The sequence below is a fragment of the Lemur catta genome, chromosome 7 (genome assembly GCF_020740605.2).
Source record: "Lemur catta isolate mLemCat1 chromosome 7, mLemCat1.pri, whole genome shotgun sequence".
Taxonomy (NCBI): Eukaryota; Metazoa; Chordata; class Mammalia; order Primates; family Lemuridae; genus Lemur; species Lemur catta.
Window position 1 is genome coordinate 59,311,072 of NC_059134.1, and position 17,947 is coordinate 59,329,018.

The following is a 17,947-nucleotide window of genomic DNA, read 5'->3' on the forward strand; positions in this document are numbered from 1 at the left end:
TGTCTTCCATGGCTTGATTTTAGAATTCATGAAAAGGATAAATTAATTTGAATTTTAATTACGTGTCATTCCCCACCCAGAGGATCTCAAAATCACATCTTTTAATTAGTGGCATTTATCTGTCCTGATCATTGGACACTCCTGTCTAAGTAATAGTAAACCCATAGAGAATGGGGGGAAATCCCTGTCTTAACTTACCCAGCTCTTAAGCACAGTGAATAGTCAATAAAAAGGTACAGATTCTGTGTGGCAAGTGGCTTATGGCCTGTGTGCCAGCACACATTTAAACCCAATTACTTATTCCTGAAAAGCTGCTCTGTAATAAAATTAAATTTCTTCATCAGTTGCCTTCTTTCTTGTCTGTCCACTCCCCACAAATTTTTTTTTTGAGGTCTGCCTTAATCTTTCAGTGTATCTTCAGTCTTGTTTTTGGTTTCTTTAGGCTCTCAAGAACCTAGTAATTATCTGAATTTTTCATGAACAGTAATGAGAAAATTTTTGTTTCAGGTAATTTTCAACTGGGTCTTTAACATTATTAATTACTATTATTGGATACTTAATATATGTAGATACTATACCAGAATGTTTTAAATATGATAGGTGGCATATTCACCATTTTCAGATTTAGCTAAGAGTCATAATAACATACCCAAGATCATAAAGCTCGTAAATGGCATAGAGTGGATTCAAAACTAAGCCTATCTGACTCAAAAGCCTATTCCTAGACTCTTCAGAGTATATCTTTCTACGTTTATACATCAGATTCCTCTGGCTATTGTACATTTCATTTACATCTGCATTCAGGGTTTAACGTTTTAATGTCCCCAGCTTCTGAAAACCGATATAAATTTGAACACCCAAATCCATTTGCAAAGCAAAATATAATAATAAAGTTGATTCCCAGATTTGTAATAACCCAAAGAATTAATTAGAAGTTGGTTAGATTAGAAATTTGATTATTTTGCTCTATTTTAGTTCATTTGTCATTATTATATAATCTAGCTTTCGCAGAAATGTCTGCATAGAGCAAAAATTTTTCAACCGTACCTCATCACAGTCCCTCAACAAAAATATTAATTTTTAAATCTAGTTTAGCAAATTCTGCTTATATCATCAAATTTGAGCTATGTGACCTAGCAAAAGAATTTCTAAAATTCTTTTCATTTTAAAATTTTGCTTTTTATATTAAAAATCTTCTTTGGATAATTCATATTTAAGAAATTTTCTTTCCTGATTAATTTTGATAAAGTTTGTTTTTCATAGGCTCTTGAGAGTTTAGAGAGAATTAAAATAAGTTAGTGGTTAATAGCCCTGATTCTAGAATCAGACTTGTTTAATTGATGTTTAACACAATATCTGGGAGACACTGGAAAAATTTCTTAACCTCTCTGGGCCTTGGTTTCCTTTTCCATAAAATGGTGTGTGACTCACATCATAAGGTTGTTATAGAAGTTATGTGAAGCACTTTCCGTAGTTCCTTGCACAAATTAGGGGTTAACTATTACTACAATTTATTTAGATTTTACAATTTGTTCTTTGTGAAACAGAATCATAGCATTTTAGAGCTAGAAGAGACCCTTAATGCTCATTTGATCTAGCACCCTTATCTTTTATATGAGGACATTAAATCCCAGACAAACTAGGGCAAAAACTAGTTTGAGGTTTGGTGGAAAGTTGGTGATGTACCTCTAACTAAATGAAACCCAGCATTTTGGGATGGGAGACAAGGGGAGGATTGTGTTGCTGTTAATATATTGTTTTGTTCTGTTCACTTCTATTCAATAATTCTTTAATCACATTGTTGTTTTCATTTTTATCTGTGCAGTGATGTTAGCATCATATAGTAGATTGGCATGAATACTTTTTTCTTCTTTTCTTATCATAGTTTCCTTTACACCCAAAGATCAGTCCACAGTATTAGAGATGAAGCTTTCATGTTCAGCAATGTTAAGACAAGAAGCCTGTGTTCATTTATGGTTTCATACTGTCTTCTTAGTCTTCTGCTGACTCTCTGTGACACGAGACATTGCTTCTGACCGTAGTGGAGCATGCCTCGTGTTTCGAGTGCTGATTAAGTGAAGGCCCTTCTGGTCCAACTGCAAAGTGTTGGTGGTTGCAATCAGGATAGCAATACTTTTCTCTCTGTTCTCTCCTGTGTTATAGAGCCGGCAATTAGAATCAGAAACTGGGACCACAGAGGAGCACAGTCTCAATAAGGAAGCTCGGAAATGGGCCACCCGTGTGGCGCGTGAGCACAAAAACATTGTTCACCAACAACGGGTAAGTGTAATTGAGAATCCTGGCTACATTCACCTTAAGCCAAATGTCAAGCCAACTTAAGGAGTTGAGCTTCATTCATATGAAAAATATCCCATATATGTTTTTTCTGTACTTTTTCAACACAGTCAGCAGTATGTTCTCAGTTATCTGCTTATCTTGGAAATTCTTTAAGCTCTCTAGCAGCAATACACTAATTCACTTGTTTGCCATAGAATTGTCTAAGAAGGCCAGTGACAGTGTGTTTTAGTCTTTTGGGAAGGGGAAGAGACATACATATGTTAACTTAATGTAGGTTTTCATCTGCCAGGACAAGATTTTTGAAGACACAATTGTAGGTTCCATGAAAATAGATCTTCAAGACTAAACTCTAAGCACAAAGAAATTATTTTAAGTTTAGTACATTTTTTCTCAATTTCATTTATTTATACCTATATCTTCCTCTTTATTTGCCTTTACATCAACTTCTTAGAAGAATTGTCTATACTTATCTGTATATGTTCACCTCCCACTTATTTTTTAGCCTATTACATTTTAGTTTTCTCTGTCACTAAACTTACCAAAATCACCAAAGATGTCTATGTTGCTAGCTCCAAAATGGACACTTTGATTTCTCATTTTTCTTAACTTTTCATAGTTTCATCACAACTGACAGCTCCTTTGCCTTAAAAACATTCTCTTCTCTAGTCTTCCATGACTCAACATTGTCCTGGCTTTCTTTCTGCCTCTCTGGCCATTCCTAGATTTTTCTATAGATTCCTACTTGTCCATCCTACAAATATTTAAATTCCTTAGATTTCTGTACTAGGCTGTCTTCTTTTCTTACTCTTTACCCTCACTATAGGCAGTCTCATCCACCTCCATGGTTCCACTTATCAGCAAATCATAAATTAATATCTCCAACTTGGGCCTCGTTACTGTGTATCCATGTGGCCTCTTGCCTGCTTTGATGTCTTTTCACTATCTCACAGCATCTCAGATTCAATGGCCCATTTATCTAATGTTGCATAACAAACCACCTCAAATTTAATGGCATAAAACAAGAGCATTTTTTTTATTATCTCTCACTACTCTGAGTATTAGGTGGTCTCAGCTTGGCAGTTTTCATATGGGGTCTCTCACGTGCTTGTAATCAGATAGTAGCTGGTCCTGGTGTCATTTCACAGGCTTCCCCACTGAAATATCTGATGCCTAGGCTGGAAAGATTTGAACAACTGGGAACTGGAGCAGCTGGGGCTCCTCCTGCGCCTCTCTCTCTCTGGTCTCCCTACACGGTCTCTCCAACATGGCAGCTTCAGGTTAGCTATACTTCCTAAATTGTAGCACAGGGCCCCAAAAGGGTGAGTCCCAACAGTTAGACAAATAGAAGATGTATCATCCTTCTGACCTAGCCTCAGAAATAACATGGTGTTACTTGTGTCATATTTTTACTAATTGAAGCAGTCATAAAGGCCTATCCAAGTTTCAGAGAGAGAGGACAGACATTCCACTTCATGGTGGGGAAGTAGCAAAGTTCTGGAAAAACATGTGGAATGGGAAATATCATAATAGCTATTTTTTAAAAAATCACAGTCTGTCACAGTCTACCTTTGGCCATAACTATTCACATCCTTCTCGCATGCAAAATATACTCACTTCTTTTCTTCACCCAAAATCCCCCTGGCATCAGGCTTCAGCTCATCATTTAAATCAGATTTGAGGCTTGTTGGGTACAGTTCCTCAAATATATTTATCTTAGTCAAAGAATTTGTGAACAACTTATCTGTCCTCCCACACATAAGATAAATAGTGGTAAAATTAGTTATTGCAGCTTTATACCTCAAAATATAAGGCACAGAAAAAGATTTTCTTCCACTAGAATACTTGGCTATATTTGAAAGTAAACATATGACTACATGGTGAGTGCCAGGTGCACTGTCTGGAGAATGGACACGCTTGAGGCTCTGACTCAGGGGGATGGGCGGGACATGGACAATGTATATAACCTGAGCTTTTGTACCCCCATGAAGAGCTGAAATAAAAATAAATAAATAAATAAATCTGCTTCCTCACTCTGTTGTCAAGCATATTGTGTCTTTCTTTTGGGAAGTAGAGACAGAAAATTTCAACAACTTTCCCCGCTTTTATAGTATGACCTATGATAGGTTTTAATCTAGTAAGGTATATTTTAAGCAACAAAATGAAGAATTTTTTTTTTTTTTTTTTTTTTTTTTTAGACAGAGTCTCACTCTGTTGCCTGGGCTAGAATGCTGTGGCATCAGCCTAGCTCACAGCAACCTCAAACTCCTGGGCTCAAGCAATCCTCCTGCCTCAGCCTCCTGGGTAGCTGGGACTACAGGCATGTGCCACCATGCCCAGCTAATTTTTCTATATATATTATTTTTAGCTATCCATATAATTTCTTTCTATTTTTAGTAGAGACGGGGGTCTCGCTCTTGCTCAGGCTGGTCTCGAACTCCTGAGCTCAAACGATCCACCTGCCTCAGTCTCCCAGGTGCTAGGATTACAGGCGTGAGCCACCGTGCCTGGCCATGATTTTTTTAAACACTAAAGCTAATTCTTCTTCTGGCCTTGCTAAATTAACAGGTCACCCTTGCCCTCCTGTATAAACAACTATAAAACTGATCCAAGTATATGAAACAAATGTTTTCAGACATTGGACAACAAGCAATAGCAGGAGTATGATGCCTGAGAGAAAGGGAACAAATGAAGTTAGCCCAAGACCTCCCAGGTTTTCTGCCTGGAGGCCCTTTCTACAGTGCAATGCAGGGAGGGAGAACACAAGCAGAGCACCACAGACTCACTGAGTTGAGATAACAGAGTTCAGAGAGCCTGAAGGGGCATGAATTTTCAGGGCAGAGTACCAGACAGCAGGGAAATGCAGAGAAAGAGTTTCAGAATTCTACATGGTTTCCCCTTCAATCTGTTGCTGAATACTAAACCATGCTTGCATAGGATTAACTCCATAAGACTGGGCAAAGAATGACAATGGAGATATAAGCTGGGTAATTCCCAGGGTTACATAGAGTTGGAAGACATTCAACTTCTGACCAGACAAAATTGAGACTACAGTTGACTCTTGAACAACACATTTAGGGACACCAACCCCACACACAGTCAAAAATCCACATACAACTTCTGACTCCCACAAAACTTAACTACTAATAGCCTACTGTTGACTAGCCTTACTGATAGCACAGTCAATTAACACATATTTTGTATGTTATATGTATTATATACTATATTCTTACAATGAAGTAAGCTAGAGAAAAGAAAATGTTAATAAAATCATAAGGAAGAAAAAGTATATTCATTAAGTGGATCATCATAAAGATCTTAATCCTTGTCGTCCAAGTAGACTGAGGAAGAGAAGAAGAGAGTTTGGTTTTGCTGTCTCAGGGGTGGCAGAGGCGTAAGAGGTAGAGGAGATGGAATGGGAGGCAGGAGAGGCAGGCTCATTCCATGTAACTTTATTGAAAAAAATCGCACATAAGTGAACCTACATAGTTCAAACCCGTGTTGTTCAAGGGTCAACTGTACTTGTGGAGCACCTGGGGCACTCAGGAGACTACAGAAGGGTCATACATTAGCAATGGGGCTCGATTAGCCCTATAGTAAGACTATTTTAGAACTAACATACAGAACTTTAAAACAGGTTTCCAGAAGATAAAGCTAATCCACAAGCAACTTTTCTGCCAGAAAAAAATATACTTTTTTTCAAAGGAAGAAAAAAAAAAATCCATCATTGTAGCATTCACAATGTCAGAAATCAAATAAAAATTGCTAGATATTAAAAGAAGCAAGAAAATATAATGCATGACCAAAAGAAAAATTAATTAAAACAGACTCATTAATGCCAGTGATGATAGAATTAGCAGCTAAGGACTTTACAATAGTAAAGAAGCTCAAAGATTAAAAACAATGAATATATTGAAGAAAGAAAAAATGTACAAAAGAACTGAGTAGAACTTTTAGAAATGAAAATATAATATTGAAATGAAAAATTCAATGGATTAGACACTGCAAAAGAAAGAACAGTGAGCTTGAAAGCTGAGCAGCAGAAACTTTCCAAACTGAAACATAAAGAGAAATAAAATACTTTTTAAAAATGAACAGAGAGCTGGGCGTGGTAGCTCATGCCTGTAATCCCAGCCTACTTGGCAGGCTGAGGCAGGAGGATCATTTGAGGCCAGGAGTTCAAGACCAATCTGGGCAACATAGTGGGACTCCATCTCTAAAAATCTAAAAAATAAATGAACAGAGCATCATTGACCTATATGGGACATATGTGATCTAGCATGCTTGTATTGGGAGATTGAGAAAGAGAATAAAGAGACAGAAAAATCTCTGAAAAAAAGGATATCTGAAAACTGTCCAAATTTAATAAAAACTATAAACCAAGATCCAAGGAGCTCAACAAACTCCAGGCAAGTAAAACACAAAGAAAATCATATCATAACCAATTTCTTAAAAAGCATTGATACTCAGTGGCAAAAGACTGAAAACATTTCCTGTAACATCAGGAACAAGATAAGGATGACTGCTTTCTCCACTTCTATTCAACATAGTTCTGGAAGTCCTGCCAGAGCAGTTAGGCAAGAAAAAGATAGAAAAGACATCTAAATTGGAAAGGAAGAAGTAAAACTATCTCTGTTCATAGATGACATGATCTTATATGTGTGAAGCCCTAAAGATGCCACCAAAAAATGAATAAAATTATTGGAGCTATTATACTAATTCAGCAAAATTGCAAGATACAAAATCAATGCACAAAAAGCAGTTGCATTTCTATTCTCTCACAATGAGCAATCCAAAAAGGAAATTAAGAAAACAGTCCCATTAACAATAGCACCAGAAAAAAAAATACTTAGAAATAAATTTAGACAAGGAGGAAAAGACTTGTACACTAAAAACTCAAGTATTCATGAAAGAAATTAAAGAAGACATAAGTAAATGGAAAGACATTTCCTGTTCATGGAATGGAAGATATTGTTAAAATGATAATCACACCCAAAATGATCTACAGATTCAATGCAATCCTTATCAAAATTCTAACACTTTTTTTTGTAGAAATAGAAAAACCCATCTTAAAATTCATATGTAATTTTGATGAACCCTGAATAGCCAAAACAATCTTGAAAAAGAAGAACAAGGTTGGAGGACTCATACTTCCTGATTTCAAAACTTATTATAAAACTAGAGTGATCAAGACAGTGTGGTACTGGCATAAGGACACACATAGACCAATAGAATAGAAATTTCACTATTTAAAAAAATACTAGTTATCTCCAAATTGATCCGTATAGTCAGTGCAATCCAGGTCATACACCTAGTAGGGTTTTTGTAGAAATTGATACGTTGGTTCTCAAAGATATATGGAAAATGAAAATCTAGAATAGCCAAAACAAGTTTGAAAAAGAAGGATAAAATTAAATGGCATAATCTACCTGGTTTCAACACATAAAACTACAGTAATCAAGATGTTGAGGTATTGGTATAAGGATAGACTTATAGATGAATGGAACAAAATAAAGGGTCTAGAAATAGACCCACACATAATACAGTCAATTAATTAAGAATTTTTGACAAAGGTGTAACCAACTTTTTTTTTTCTTTTTCCTTTTTTTTTTTTTTTTTTTGAGACAGAGTCTCGCTCTGTTGCCCAGGCTAGAGTGAGTGCCATGGCGTCAGCCTAGCTCACAGCAACCTCAAACTCCTGGGCTTAAGCAATCCTATTGCCTCAGCCTCCCGAGTAGCTGGGACTACAGGCATGCACCACCAAGCCCGGCTAATTTTTGCTATATATATTTTTAGTTGGCCAGATAATTTCTTTCTATTTTTTAGTAGAGACGGGGTCTCACTCTTGCTGAGGCTGGTCTCAAACTCCTGACCTCGAGCCATCCACCCGCCTTGGCCTCCCAGAGTGCTAGGATTACAGGCATGAGCCACCGAGCCCAGCCTACCAACTTTTTAAAATGCTAAATATAGGAGGCTGGGCGCAGTGTCTCACGCCTGTAATCCCAGCACTTTAGAAGGCCGAGGGAGGAGAATTGCTTGAGGCTAGGAGTTCAAGACCAGCCTGGGCAACATAGCAAGATCTCATCTCTAAAAAAAAATAAGAAAAATTAGCCAGGCTTGCTGGCTTACACCTGTAGTCCCAGCTACTCAGGAGGCTGAGGCAGGAGGATTGCTTAAGCCCAGGAGTTCAAGGCTATACTCCGACCTGGGTGACACAGCAAGACCCTGTTTCTTTAAAAAATTTACCAATGTAATAAGCTGCATTTACAGAGTAAACAAGAAAAATTCTATAATTATTTTCATAGTTCCCAAAAAGGCATTTGATAAAAATTCAGTATCCCTTAATGATTAAAAAATAAAATATCCAGCCAATGGGATAGAGACTTTCTGATTCTGACTTTTTCACTCTTGATACATTCAGGTATCTTCTTGAAACTTAAAATAAACGTTATACTTTCATATAGTTTTCTATTGCTGTCATAACAAATTACCACAAACATAGTGGCTTAAAACAACAAAATTTATCTCACAGTTCTGTAGGTCAGAAGTCTGGATGGGCTTGGCTGCCTCAACTGCTCAAACTAACACAGCCAAAATCAAGGTTGTTACTATGCTCATTCAAGCCATTGTCAGAATCCAGTTCTTTGTACCTATAGGACTGAGTTCCCTGTTTCTTTCCTAGCTGTTAGGTGGGGACTACCTTTAATTCCTGGAAGATGCTCTCCCTGGCATGGGTTCCTACATCTCAGAACTAGCAGTGGTGCACTGAATCCTTCTCGTGCCTGGAATCTCTGATTTCCTTTCTGCACATCTCATGTTTCAGTCCAGTCAGAGAAAATTCTCTGCCTGTTAGTTGTCCTGTGATTAGATGATACCTCTCATAATCACTCAGATAATCAAGAATTAGCTTACTATCTTAAGGTCCATAACCCTAATATATCTGCAGATTACATCTGACATATCCACAGTTCAGGAATTAGGGTATGGACATCTTCAGGGCCAGTCTGCCTGTTAAAATGATAAAACAAGAAAACAATACCCATCATCACCACTGCTTTTAAGTGTCCTAAGAGGATTAGTCAATGCATGTGTGAAAGAAAAATAAAGGATTTAAGTATTAGGAAAAGGTACATCTGTCAGTTATTTATAGATGATATGATACTGTACCCCTAAAAATATAAGAGGCCCAACTGTCCATTAGAGTTCAGCAAGGTGAGTAGATATAAGGCTACATTTTTTTTAAATGTTTAGTTTCCTATTAACCAGCATTGGTAAATTGCAAATGCAGCTGGAAAAAAATTATTCACCACAGCAATAAAATACTCATGAATAAACCAGTGAAATCTTATGACCTATAAGAAGACAGACCTTTTTAAACCAGAGTATAAAAGAGACATGAGTAATTGGAGAGATGCAAAAAAATGTGGATTTTTACTAAATTTATGTGTAATCTTAATGTAATCCCAGTGAAATTTATAAGATTTTTAAAAGCAACTTGACACTATGGTTCTAAAATATATCTGGAATTTTTTTTTATGTATAAGAATAGCCAAGAACAGTAAAGAGATTTACATGCCTTTTCACATACTGAAACATACAATAATAACCATAGTAATTAAAACTGTGATATGATACAAAAGTTAACAATAAAATAATAAAAAAGAAAATTATTGGTGTATATTTGGAAATTAGGTGTAAGAACTTATTTAGGTACTAATTCAAACCAACCAGTCATGGAAGGCCATTTTTGAGGCATGCAGGGAAATTACATGAGGAACATCATATTAGAAATTATTGTTAGATCTGACAGTGGTATTATGGTCATATAAAAATTTTTCACGTTTAAAGACTGTTACTAAAGCATGTAGAAGTGAAATGATATGATAATCTGGAATTTGTCTTAAAACGGTTTAGTAAAGAAAGAAAAGAGGAATAGTAAAGCAAATGTGGAAAAATCTTGACCCGTTTTGAATCAGTGGTCAATATATGGGAGTTTGTTGTACTATTTTCTCTACTTTTGAGTATATTTGAAATTTTTCATAATAAAAAACATGGTAATGGCATTTCAAATCTTCAGAGAGAGGATTGAATAAATGGTGTTAGAGCAATTATGTGTGTATTTGGGAAAAAATATTAAGTTAGATTCCACTATAAACAAAATAAATTTCAGAAAAGTTGAAGACAAAGTGCTAAATACAAGATTAATAAAGACTGAAAAAATATGGACTATTTTTGACATATTACCAATACCTTCTTAAGCAACACACAAAAGAACATAAAGAGAAAGGCAATAAAGTGAGAGGAAATATTTGTATCATCAATAACAGAAAAAGGACTAATACTTAAAAAGAAATATATTTAAATAATAAGAAGGCAAAGTATAAAAATGGATAAAAAGCTATAAGCTACCAGTTGATAGAATTAGAAATACAGATGGCCAGCAATATATGGAAGCATGCTGTCTGTTAATCAAAGACATTAACAAAAATGAAAATAATGAGATCTTTTTAAAAGATATCATATTGGCATAGTTTTAAAGATTGACAATATCCAACGTTGGTAAAATAGAGGGAAACGTACTCTCACACACTGTTAGTAGAAAAGTAGGTACAACTTTTTGGGACTATTTAGCAATGTCTATTAAAATTAAAATGTATGATTTTCACTTATGTGTTTTTATTTAAATAAATATTCTCATAGACTATTCAAAGAGTCATTGACTAGGTTGTACAGTACTATTTATAATGTTGAGAAGTTTGGAATTTTAAATAGTAGGAGAGTAAGAGTAAATAAAATATGATACTGTTAAATTATTAAGTCTGTAGATTAATTAAAAAGAAAACAGGAAAAGATTTCTTAGACACATTGAGCAGATTATATCTCTCATTTCATTTTTTTTTAAACAAAGCTTTCTGTTTGTGCCAGTATGTATGGAAATAGATAAGAAATGGTTTGGAAAGATGCATATAAATTGATAGGACAGTAATTATCTTGGGGTGGAGGAAACATGGTAGATTGTGAGAGTATAATGGAGACTTTTTGTCATTTTTGTATTAGTTCTTGCTTTACAGCAATACTCTATATTCACGTAATTTTTTTTTAATTAAAGATATGCATGTTAAAATTTGTGCATCCCTAATAAGGTCTAGGGATTGCACCAGTATCAGTTTCTCAGTTTTTACACTAGACTGTAGTTATATAAGTTGTTACCATTGGAGGAAGCCAGGTGGAAGGACTCTCTGTACTAGTTTTGCAACTAGTGAGTCTATAATTATTTGATAATTTTAAATAAATAAATAAAGTTAAAGGTTTAAAAAAAGGAATAATGGCTACTAGTCACTAAAGCCTTTTGAATTATCCAAATACTCTAGTCACTTAAGGAAAGAAGATAAAAATTGAAAACACTCATCATTATTTTCCTGTTTAATAGGTTTTAAATGATCTGGAATGTCATGGAGTTGCTGTATCAGAACAAAGCCGAGCAGAGCTGGAACAGAAAATAGATGAAGCTAGAGAAAATATTCGTAAAGCAGAGGTAAGGCGGCAGCTAATTGTGGCATTTTGCCCAGCTCTAACAACAATGTCACAGCCGTGATATACGCATTTAAAACTGAGTTTCCACACATATTATGATGAAGATGATTCACCATCTTCATTTGTGTTCACGGTAGTATTGTTGAGTTACCTGCTCTATAGACAGTAGTACCTGTAACAAAAAGGCACTGAACACACTGTGAAGAGTTTACAATCATGAAACATTAAATAACAAAAGAATTAAGTCACAATGAAGATACTAATTTTAAAATTTTTGCAAAATACGTAATAAATTCATCAAATTAATGGGAGAGAAATTGACATATAATTTCAGGAGCCTAGAAAATCTACCCTGAAAGATTCCCTGGATTAAGGGGCGTGAGCTGGACTTTTAGGAATGGGGAAGGTTTGGTTAAGCAGAGAGGGAAAAAAAATTATAGTAGTGGATTTTCATGTTTTTGGAGTCATGGGACCCTTTGAGGATTGTATGAGAGCTCCCACAAAAAAGTGTACATTTTGTGCATGTCTAATATTCATGTACCCGGGGCTAATAACTCCCTGCCCAAAAGGGGAGGAGGTTGAGATGGGCAACAAGAAAGTATTAGCAAATGGGGAAGACACAGGGCATAGTTTGGTAGTTGGATATGATTAGAGAAGTTTTGTAAGGAAATGTGTTAGAAAGTAGGTAAACTCATTGTGGTTATGGCTAGTTCATGGAGGACCTGTGTATACACATTTTTCTACTCAGCAGCAAAATGGTGAAGGGATAAGAAGATAGACATTTTAAAAAGAATGAGACTGACCAGGTCTCAAGAGATTATGTTCTTGTTAGTGTTACTTCCTAAACAGAAGTGTTCATTTGCTTGGTGGATATCAGGCCAACAGACCCAGCAGCAAAATGAGTTATAGCAAGGGGGTTTTATTACTTGGTACAAGCAAAGAGCACACTGGGGATGGTTCCCAAAGCAGTGTGTCCTCGAACAAGGGGGTTAGGCTGGTTTTATAGTCAGAGGGTAACAAGCTGTGATCTGGTAGGATCTTGCGATGGGGTGATGCCAGGAAGCGTGCTGTGACTGGATCCTGCCATGTGGTGACACCAGGGCTTGTTCTGATTTGATCCTGAATCCTGGCATGCAGTGTTCACCTCTTAATTAAGTCTCTGCTCCTGGGTCTGAGCACTTAAGTTACACCTGTGGGTGTGCATACTTGCTTTATCTGGTCATGCTTGGGTTATATGACCTTCAACCTGGGGGTCCATGGCAACTGAAAAACAACTCACAACTTTGTTATATAAAAGTTGAACCAGATTGGTCTGGTGCAGTTACATTAGGAAGGCATAAAGAATGCTGAAGATAACTAAGGCAGTAAAGCCTAAGTGCCAAGCCCTGGTGTCACCACATAGCAGGATTCAGAGTGGTCTATGTAGTTAAGGAAACTGGAGGACACAGAAATCACCGTGGGAGGAGTTGTCAGAGCAGGTAACACAGAAGAGAAGACTTAAGATTGGTATTGGCAGATTGGTTGTATTTGACTAGTCAGAGAAAAGGAGATAGCACAGATTTATGCCCTGCAACCTCAAGAGGCAGAAATTGAATTAAAAGATGATGGTAGGAAGGAGGCAGGTGTGAGTTTGGTATTGGCAAATACTTTCTAACAGTCACATCTTCCCAGCGACAAAATAAGCACCCTTGGGACATAGTGCATCACTAATAAGTATGTGAGAAGATTCTGGACAAGCATCAGTCAAGGACTCTATATATGATCACAAACAGGAAAAAAAAAAGGGCTCTATATAAGGAATTCTTGCATTGGTGAGGGTTAATCTAAACTAGTGATTTTCAAACACCCCTTCAGGACTCTAGAGCTTTTGAGGAAATGCCTCAGTGGTTGTGGGGTAAGGAGAGAGGCAGCGCAGGCAAGCATAGGGAATATGAGCATGTTTTTGGCACAGCCCCATGGAAGCGATCGGAATCAGAACAGGCTTGCCATCTGTCTGGTCTAGAGAAACCCCAGCGACCCCACCTCCACTTCATTGCTGGTACAGTCTGATCTACAGCCTCATAGCGATGAGGGCAGGGTGTGCAATGAACAGCCATTTTCCCCTCTGAATTCAGAGTAATGGCTAAACCACTACCCTACAGTGCTGGCCAAGCACGGTTGGCAAGCCCTTGCCTAGTGTGAGAAACATTGGCCTGTGGTAGAAAAGGTTTTCCTGTTTGTTTCTCCACGCTCTGGATGAAGCCAGTTTCAGACCTTGGTGGAACAGGAATAATTATTTTGAGACAAGTCTCAAAAGTTTTCTGAAGGGCGTTTCTTGTATTTTCCATTTCCAGCCTCCATCCGTGGTGTCACTGTCTGGTACTCTAACTCCACCAAATGCCCCTCCCATTCCCAGTAGTAGCAGTAGTAGGTATCAGTCGCACAGAGTCTTCATTTAGGCAGAATGACTTATTATTTCCATGAATGTGCTAAACTAGACGGTGTTTGTTACTTTAAAACTAAAAATATAAAGTAAAATTCTCAGAACACAATGTCTCACCCCAAACATTATGGCAAAATCAACAATGGTTTAGTGTCTGTCACCATTCTGGATGTTGACTGTGCATTTATTTTGCTGGTTTTGCCTGAGGTTACTCAAGCTGCTGCATTCAGCCAAAAGGTCAACTGGAGAGCTGGGCTCAGCCAGGATGGTTGGACTTTTTCCCCGTGTGGCCTTTCATCCCCAAAGAGTCGAAACTTGGCTTCCTCACATGGTAGTGGCACATTCCAAAAAGTCAAGTCTCAGTAGCACTTACCGAGGAGCCTCTGCTTCTGTCAAATTGGCAAATGCCCCATTAGCCAAAGAAAATCAATGGACAAGCCCAGAATCAAGGTGGGAAGGGACTACATGAATACCAAGAAGCATAATTCTTTGGGAACCATTAATATAGCAATTTTCCACAGTCAGTATGACCTTGATTAAATCATTTTTCTCATCTATAAAATGGAGTTTATGATATCTAGTAAGAATTGTTTTGTGGATTTCATGAAATAGTATAATAATATAGTTCCTAGTACATATAAGAAAAATGTTTTTTATTTTGGAGTATTTTATTTTAAGATACTAAAGATGGCAAATATCCTTATCTACCATTATTGATTCCCTACTAAAGTAACAGTTTAGGGTTCTGCCAAAGGAATACAAGGGGAAGGCTTTTATAGGGTGAACTTGGAAGCAAAGCAAATAAAATATTTGATTGGTTAAAGTGGAACAGTAGGCTTATTTGCATCATTCCAGTGGAAAGTCCGTAGTTAGTAACTTAGGAACCCAGGATGCTAGAGCTGCCTCAGTCTAATGACTTCCCAGTTAATTATTTTAACAACCCCTACCTCACATCACATACAAAAATTAACTCAAAACGAACACCTAAATGTAACAGCTAAAGCTAGTATAAAACTCTTACAAGAAACCATAGTGGTAAATCTTTGTGACCTTTGATTAGTTTCTTATATATGATAACAAAAGCCCAAGCAACAAAAGAAAAACTTGGTAAATTAGACTTCATCAACATTTAAAACTTACATGCTTCAAAGAACACTATCAAGAAAGTAAAAGAACACACAGAATGGGAAAAAATATTTGCAAATCACATATCCAATAAGGGACCTGTTACTAGAATACCTAACAAGTCTTATAATAGCTGCGTGCAATGGCTCACACCTGTAATCCCAGTGCTTTGTGAGGCTGAGGTGGGAGGATCGCTTGAGGCCAGGAGTTTGAGGCAAGAGTGAAGGATGATCACATATTGCACTCCAGCCTGGGTGATAGAGCAAGACCCTGTCTCGGAGAAGATGTACAAATGACCAATAAACACATGAAAAGATGCTTGACATTATTAGTCATCAAGAAAATGCAAGCAAAACCACAGTGGGATACCACTTCACACCCACTACAATGGCTAGAATCAAAAGGCAGGCCTTCAGTCTTTACCAGGGTGTAGAGAAACCCTCATACCCTACTGGTGGGATCAAATGGTATAACCACTTTGAAAAACAGTCGGGCATTTCCCCAGATGGTTAAACTTAGGGTTACTCTATGACCCAGCAATGCCAGTCCTAGGTGTATACCCAAGAGAAATGGAAACATATATCCACACCAGAACTTGCACACAGATGTTTATAGCAATATTATTCATGATAACTAAAAAATAGAAACAACCTAAATGTCTATAAATTGGCAACCAAATAAACAAAAGTGGTATATCCACACAACAGATTGTTATTTGACCATTAAAAGGAATGAGATAATGAAACATATTAGAGCATGGATAAATCTTGAAAACATGCTAAGATAAAGAAGCTAGTCACAAAAGACCACATGTTATATGATTTCATATATATGAAATTTCCAGATTAGTAAATCTATAGAGACAGAAAGTAGAATAGTCATTGTCAGGGGCTGCAGGAAACAGGGGCATAAGGGAGCAGTAGCTCAATGGCATGGGGTTTCTTTCGGAGGTGATAAAATGTTCTAAAATTTTTTGCAGTGATGGTTGCATGTACTATGAATATAGTATAAACCACTGAATGGCAGGCTTGAAATGAGGGAAGTGTATGGTATATGAGCTATATGTCAATAAGGCTTTTACCAAAGAAAGAGAAATTATTAAAAGAATAAACAGATTTTTGCAAAAGTATTTACTAAATGGTATACCTCTAAGCTAAAAACTCGGATTATGTTATATAAAGATCTATATGATACCCAAGCCCATTGACTTGTGCACTTTAAAATGGTTAAGATGGTGAATTTTATATAATGTGAATTTTATCTCAATTTCTAAAAATCTATATGATTAAAAATCCTAGGATAACAAAATTAATTCAGCTTTGAAATTCCAGTAAGGCAAGTCAGAGCACAGATTTGTCTTTGATACCAATTCCCCAAGCAGAGAATCCAGAAGGTAATCAAAACTGTGTACCAAAGGGATCAGTGAGTGCACTTGTTTGTCCAAGAGTCCCACAGAGCGGGGAGGAGGGCAGGGACAAACTAACAGGTACAGTGAACACTGTTCAGGTGATGGGCACGCTAATAATAGCCCTGACTCGAGCATTACAAAAGCTAGCCATGTAACAAAAGCATTTGTACCCCCTTAATATTTTGAAATTTTAGAAAGAGTTTCTCTGGACATGTTGCATTTGAGATACGTATTAGGCATGTTCAGAGACAGGAATCAGGAGGGCAGGGTGGAGGAACATCTGTGCTCAGCAGGGAGGTCAGGAGTGAAGACATCCAATGGGAGTCAGTTCTGATTGGCTATCTTTAAAGCCATAGAGTAACTGAATATGAGTCATGCAGGACACTGTCACAGTAAAAGGTGGGCAGGGAAGAATTAGCCAGTGAGATGGGAGATAAACCAGGAAGGGTGACAGGAGACAGTCCTGGAAGCCAGGGTAAGTACAGCAATCACTTCAGATGAACCAGAAGTACGAATTTGTTAGAAATCACCTATTCAGTAGCTCCTGTGGCTGTGTTCTGCCAAGGAAAAAGATCAAAAGGCAACTCACTCTCAGCTGAGTGAGAGAATAATTCTCCCTCCCCCACCTTCCTGCAAACACTCCACTCTTTTCCCCTATCATGAAAATACCAAGACAGAAACTCTTATAATGCAGAAAATTTGAAAATCTTATTTGCAAGCAACAAAAGACAAGAAGCTTTAAAAAACATGCAACCCAGAGCCAAAAGTTTTTAAGTACCCTGCTGTCTGGTCACCTTTCCCTCTTACAGTTAATGTTCTTGGGGTGTCAAAAAACACTGCTCTAACACCCAAATAAATATATGGACTTTTCATTAGCAAGAGGTAAACTTCATGTCAGTAAGGGCTCTGCTTTATTCATTACTACTTTTGAGACTTGGCAAAAATGATAAAATTAAAATTACCCATGGACATTAGATGTAGACCTTTTGTTTCTAAAGTTACGGAGCAAGATTAAAAAGAAAATCATAAAGCATGTTTTAAAACAATAAACTTTATTAATGTATGTGTTTAAAAAAAAAAAAGAGAGAGTCCCACAGAAAGCCACCAAGTGAGAGCCTTAAAAATTAATTCAGTGGAAACTTAAATGTTAAGGAAGGGACCAC

At 36.9% G+C, this 17,947-nt stretch overlaps 1 protein-coding gene across 1 annotated transcript in view; it reads left to right on the top strand.

The window, feature by feature from the left end:
* Positions 1 to 17,947, top strand: part of FCHSD2 (FCH and double SH3 domains 2) — a 251,191-nt gene that overhangs the window by 204,050 nt on the left and 29,194 nt on the right. Inside the window, exons 11-12 of the mRNA XM_045555521.1 lie at positions 2,164 to 2,280; positions 11,726 to 11,830. Of these exons, the coding sequence (XP_045411477.1) occupies positions 2,164 to 2,280; positions 11,726 to 11,830 (222 nt within the window). The remainder of the gene's footprint in view (positions 1 to 2,163; positions 2,281 to 11,725; positions 11,831 to 17,947) is intronic.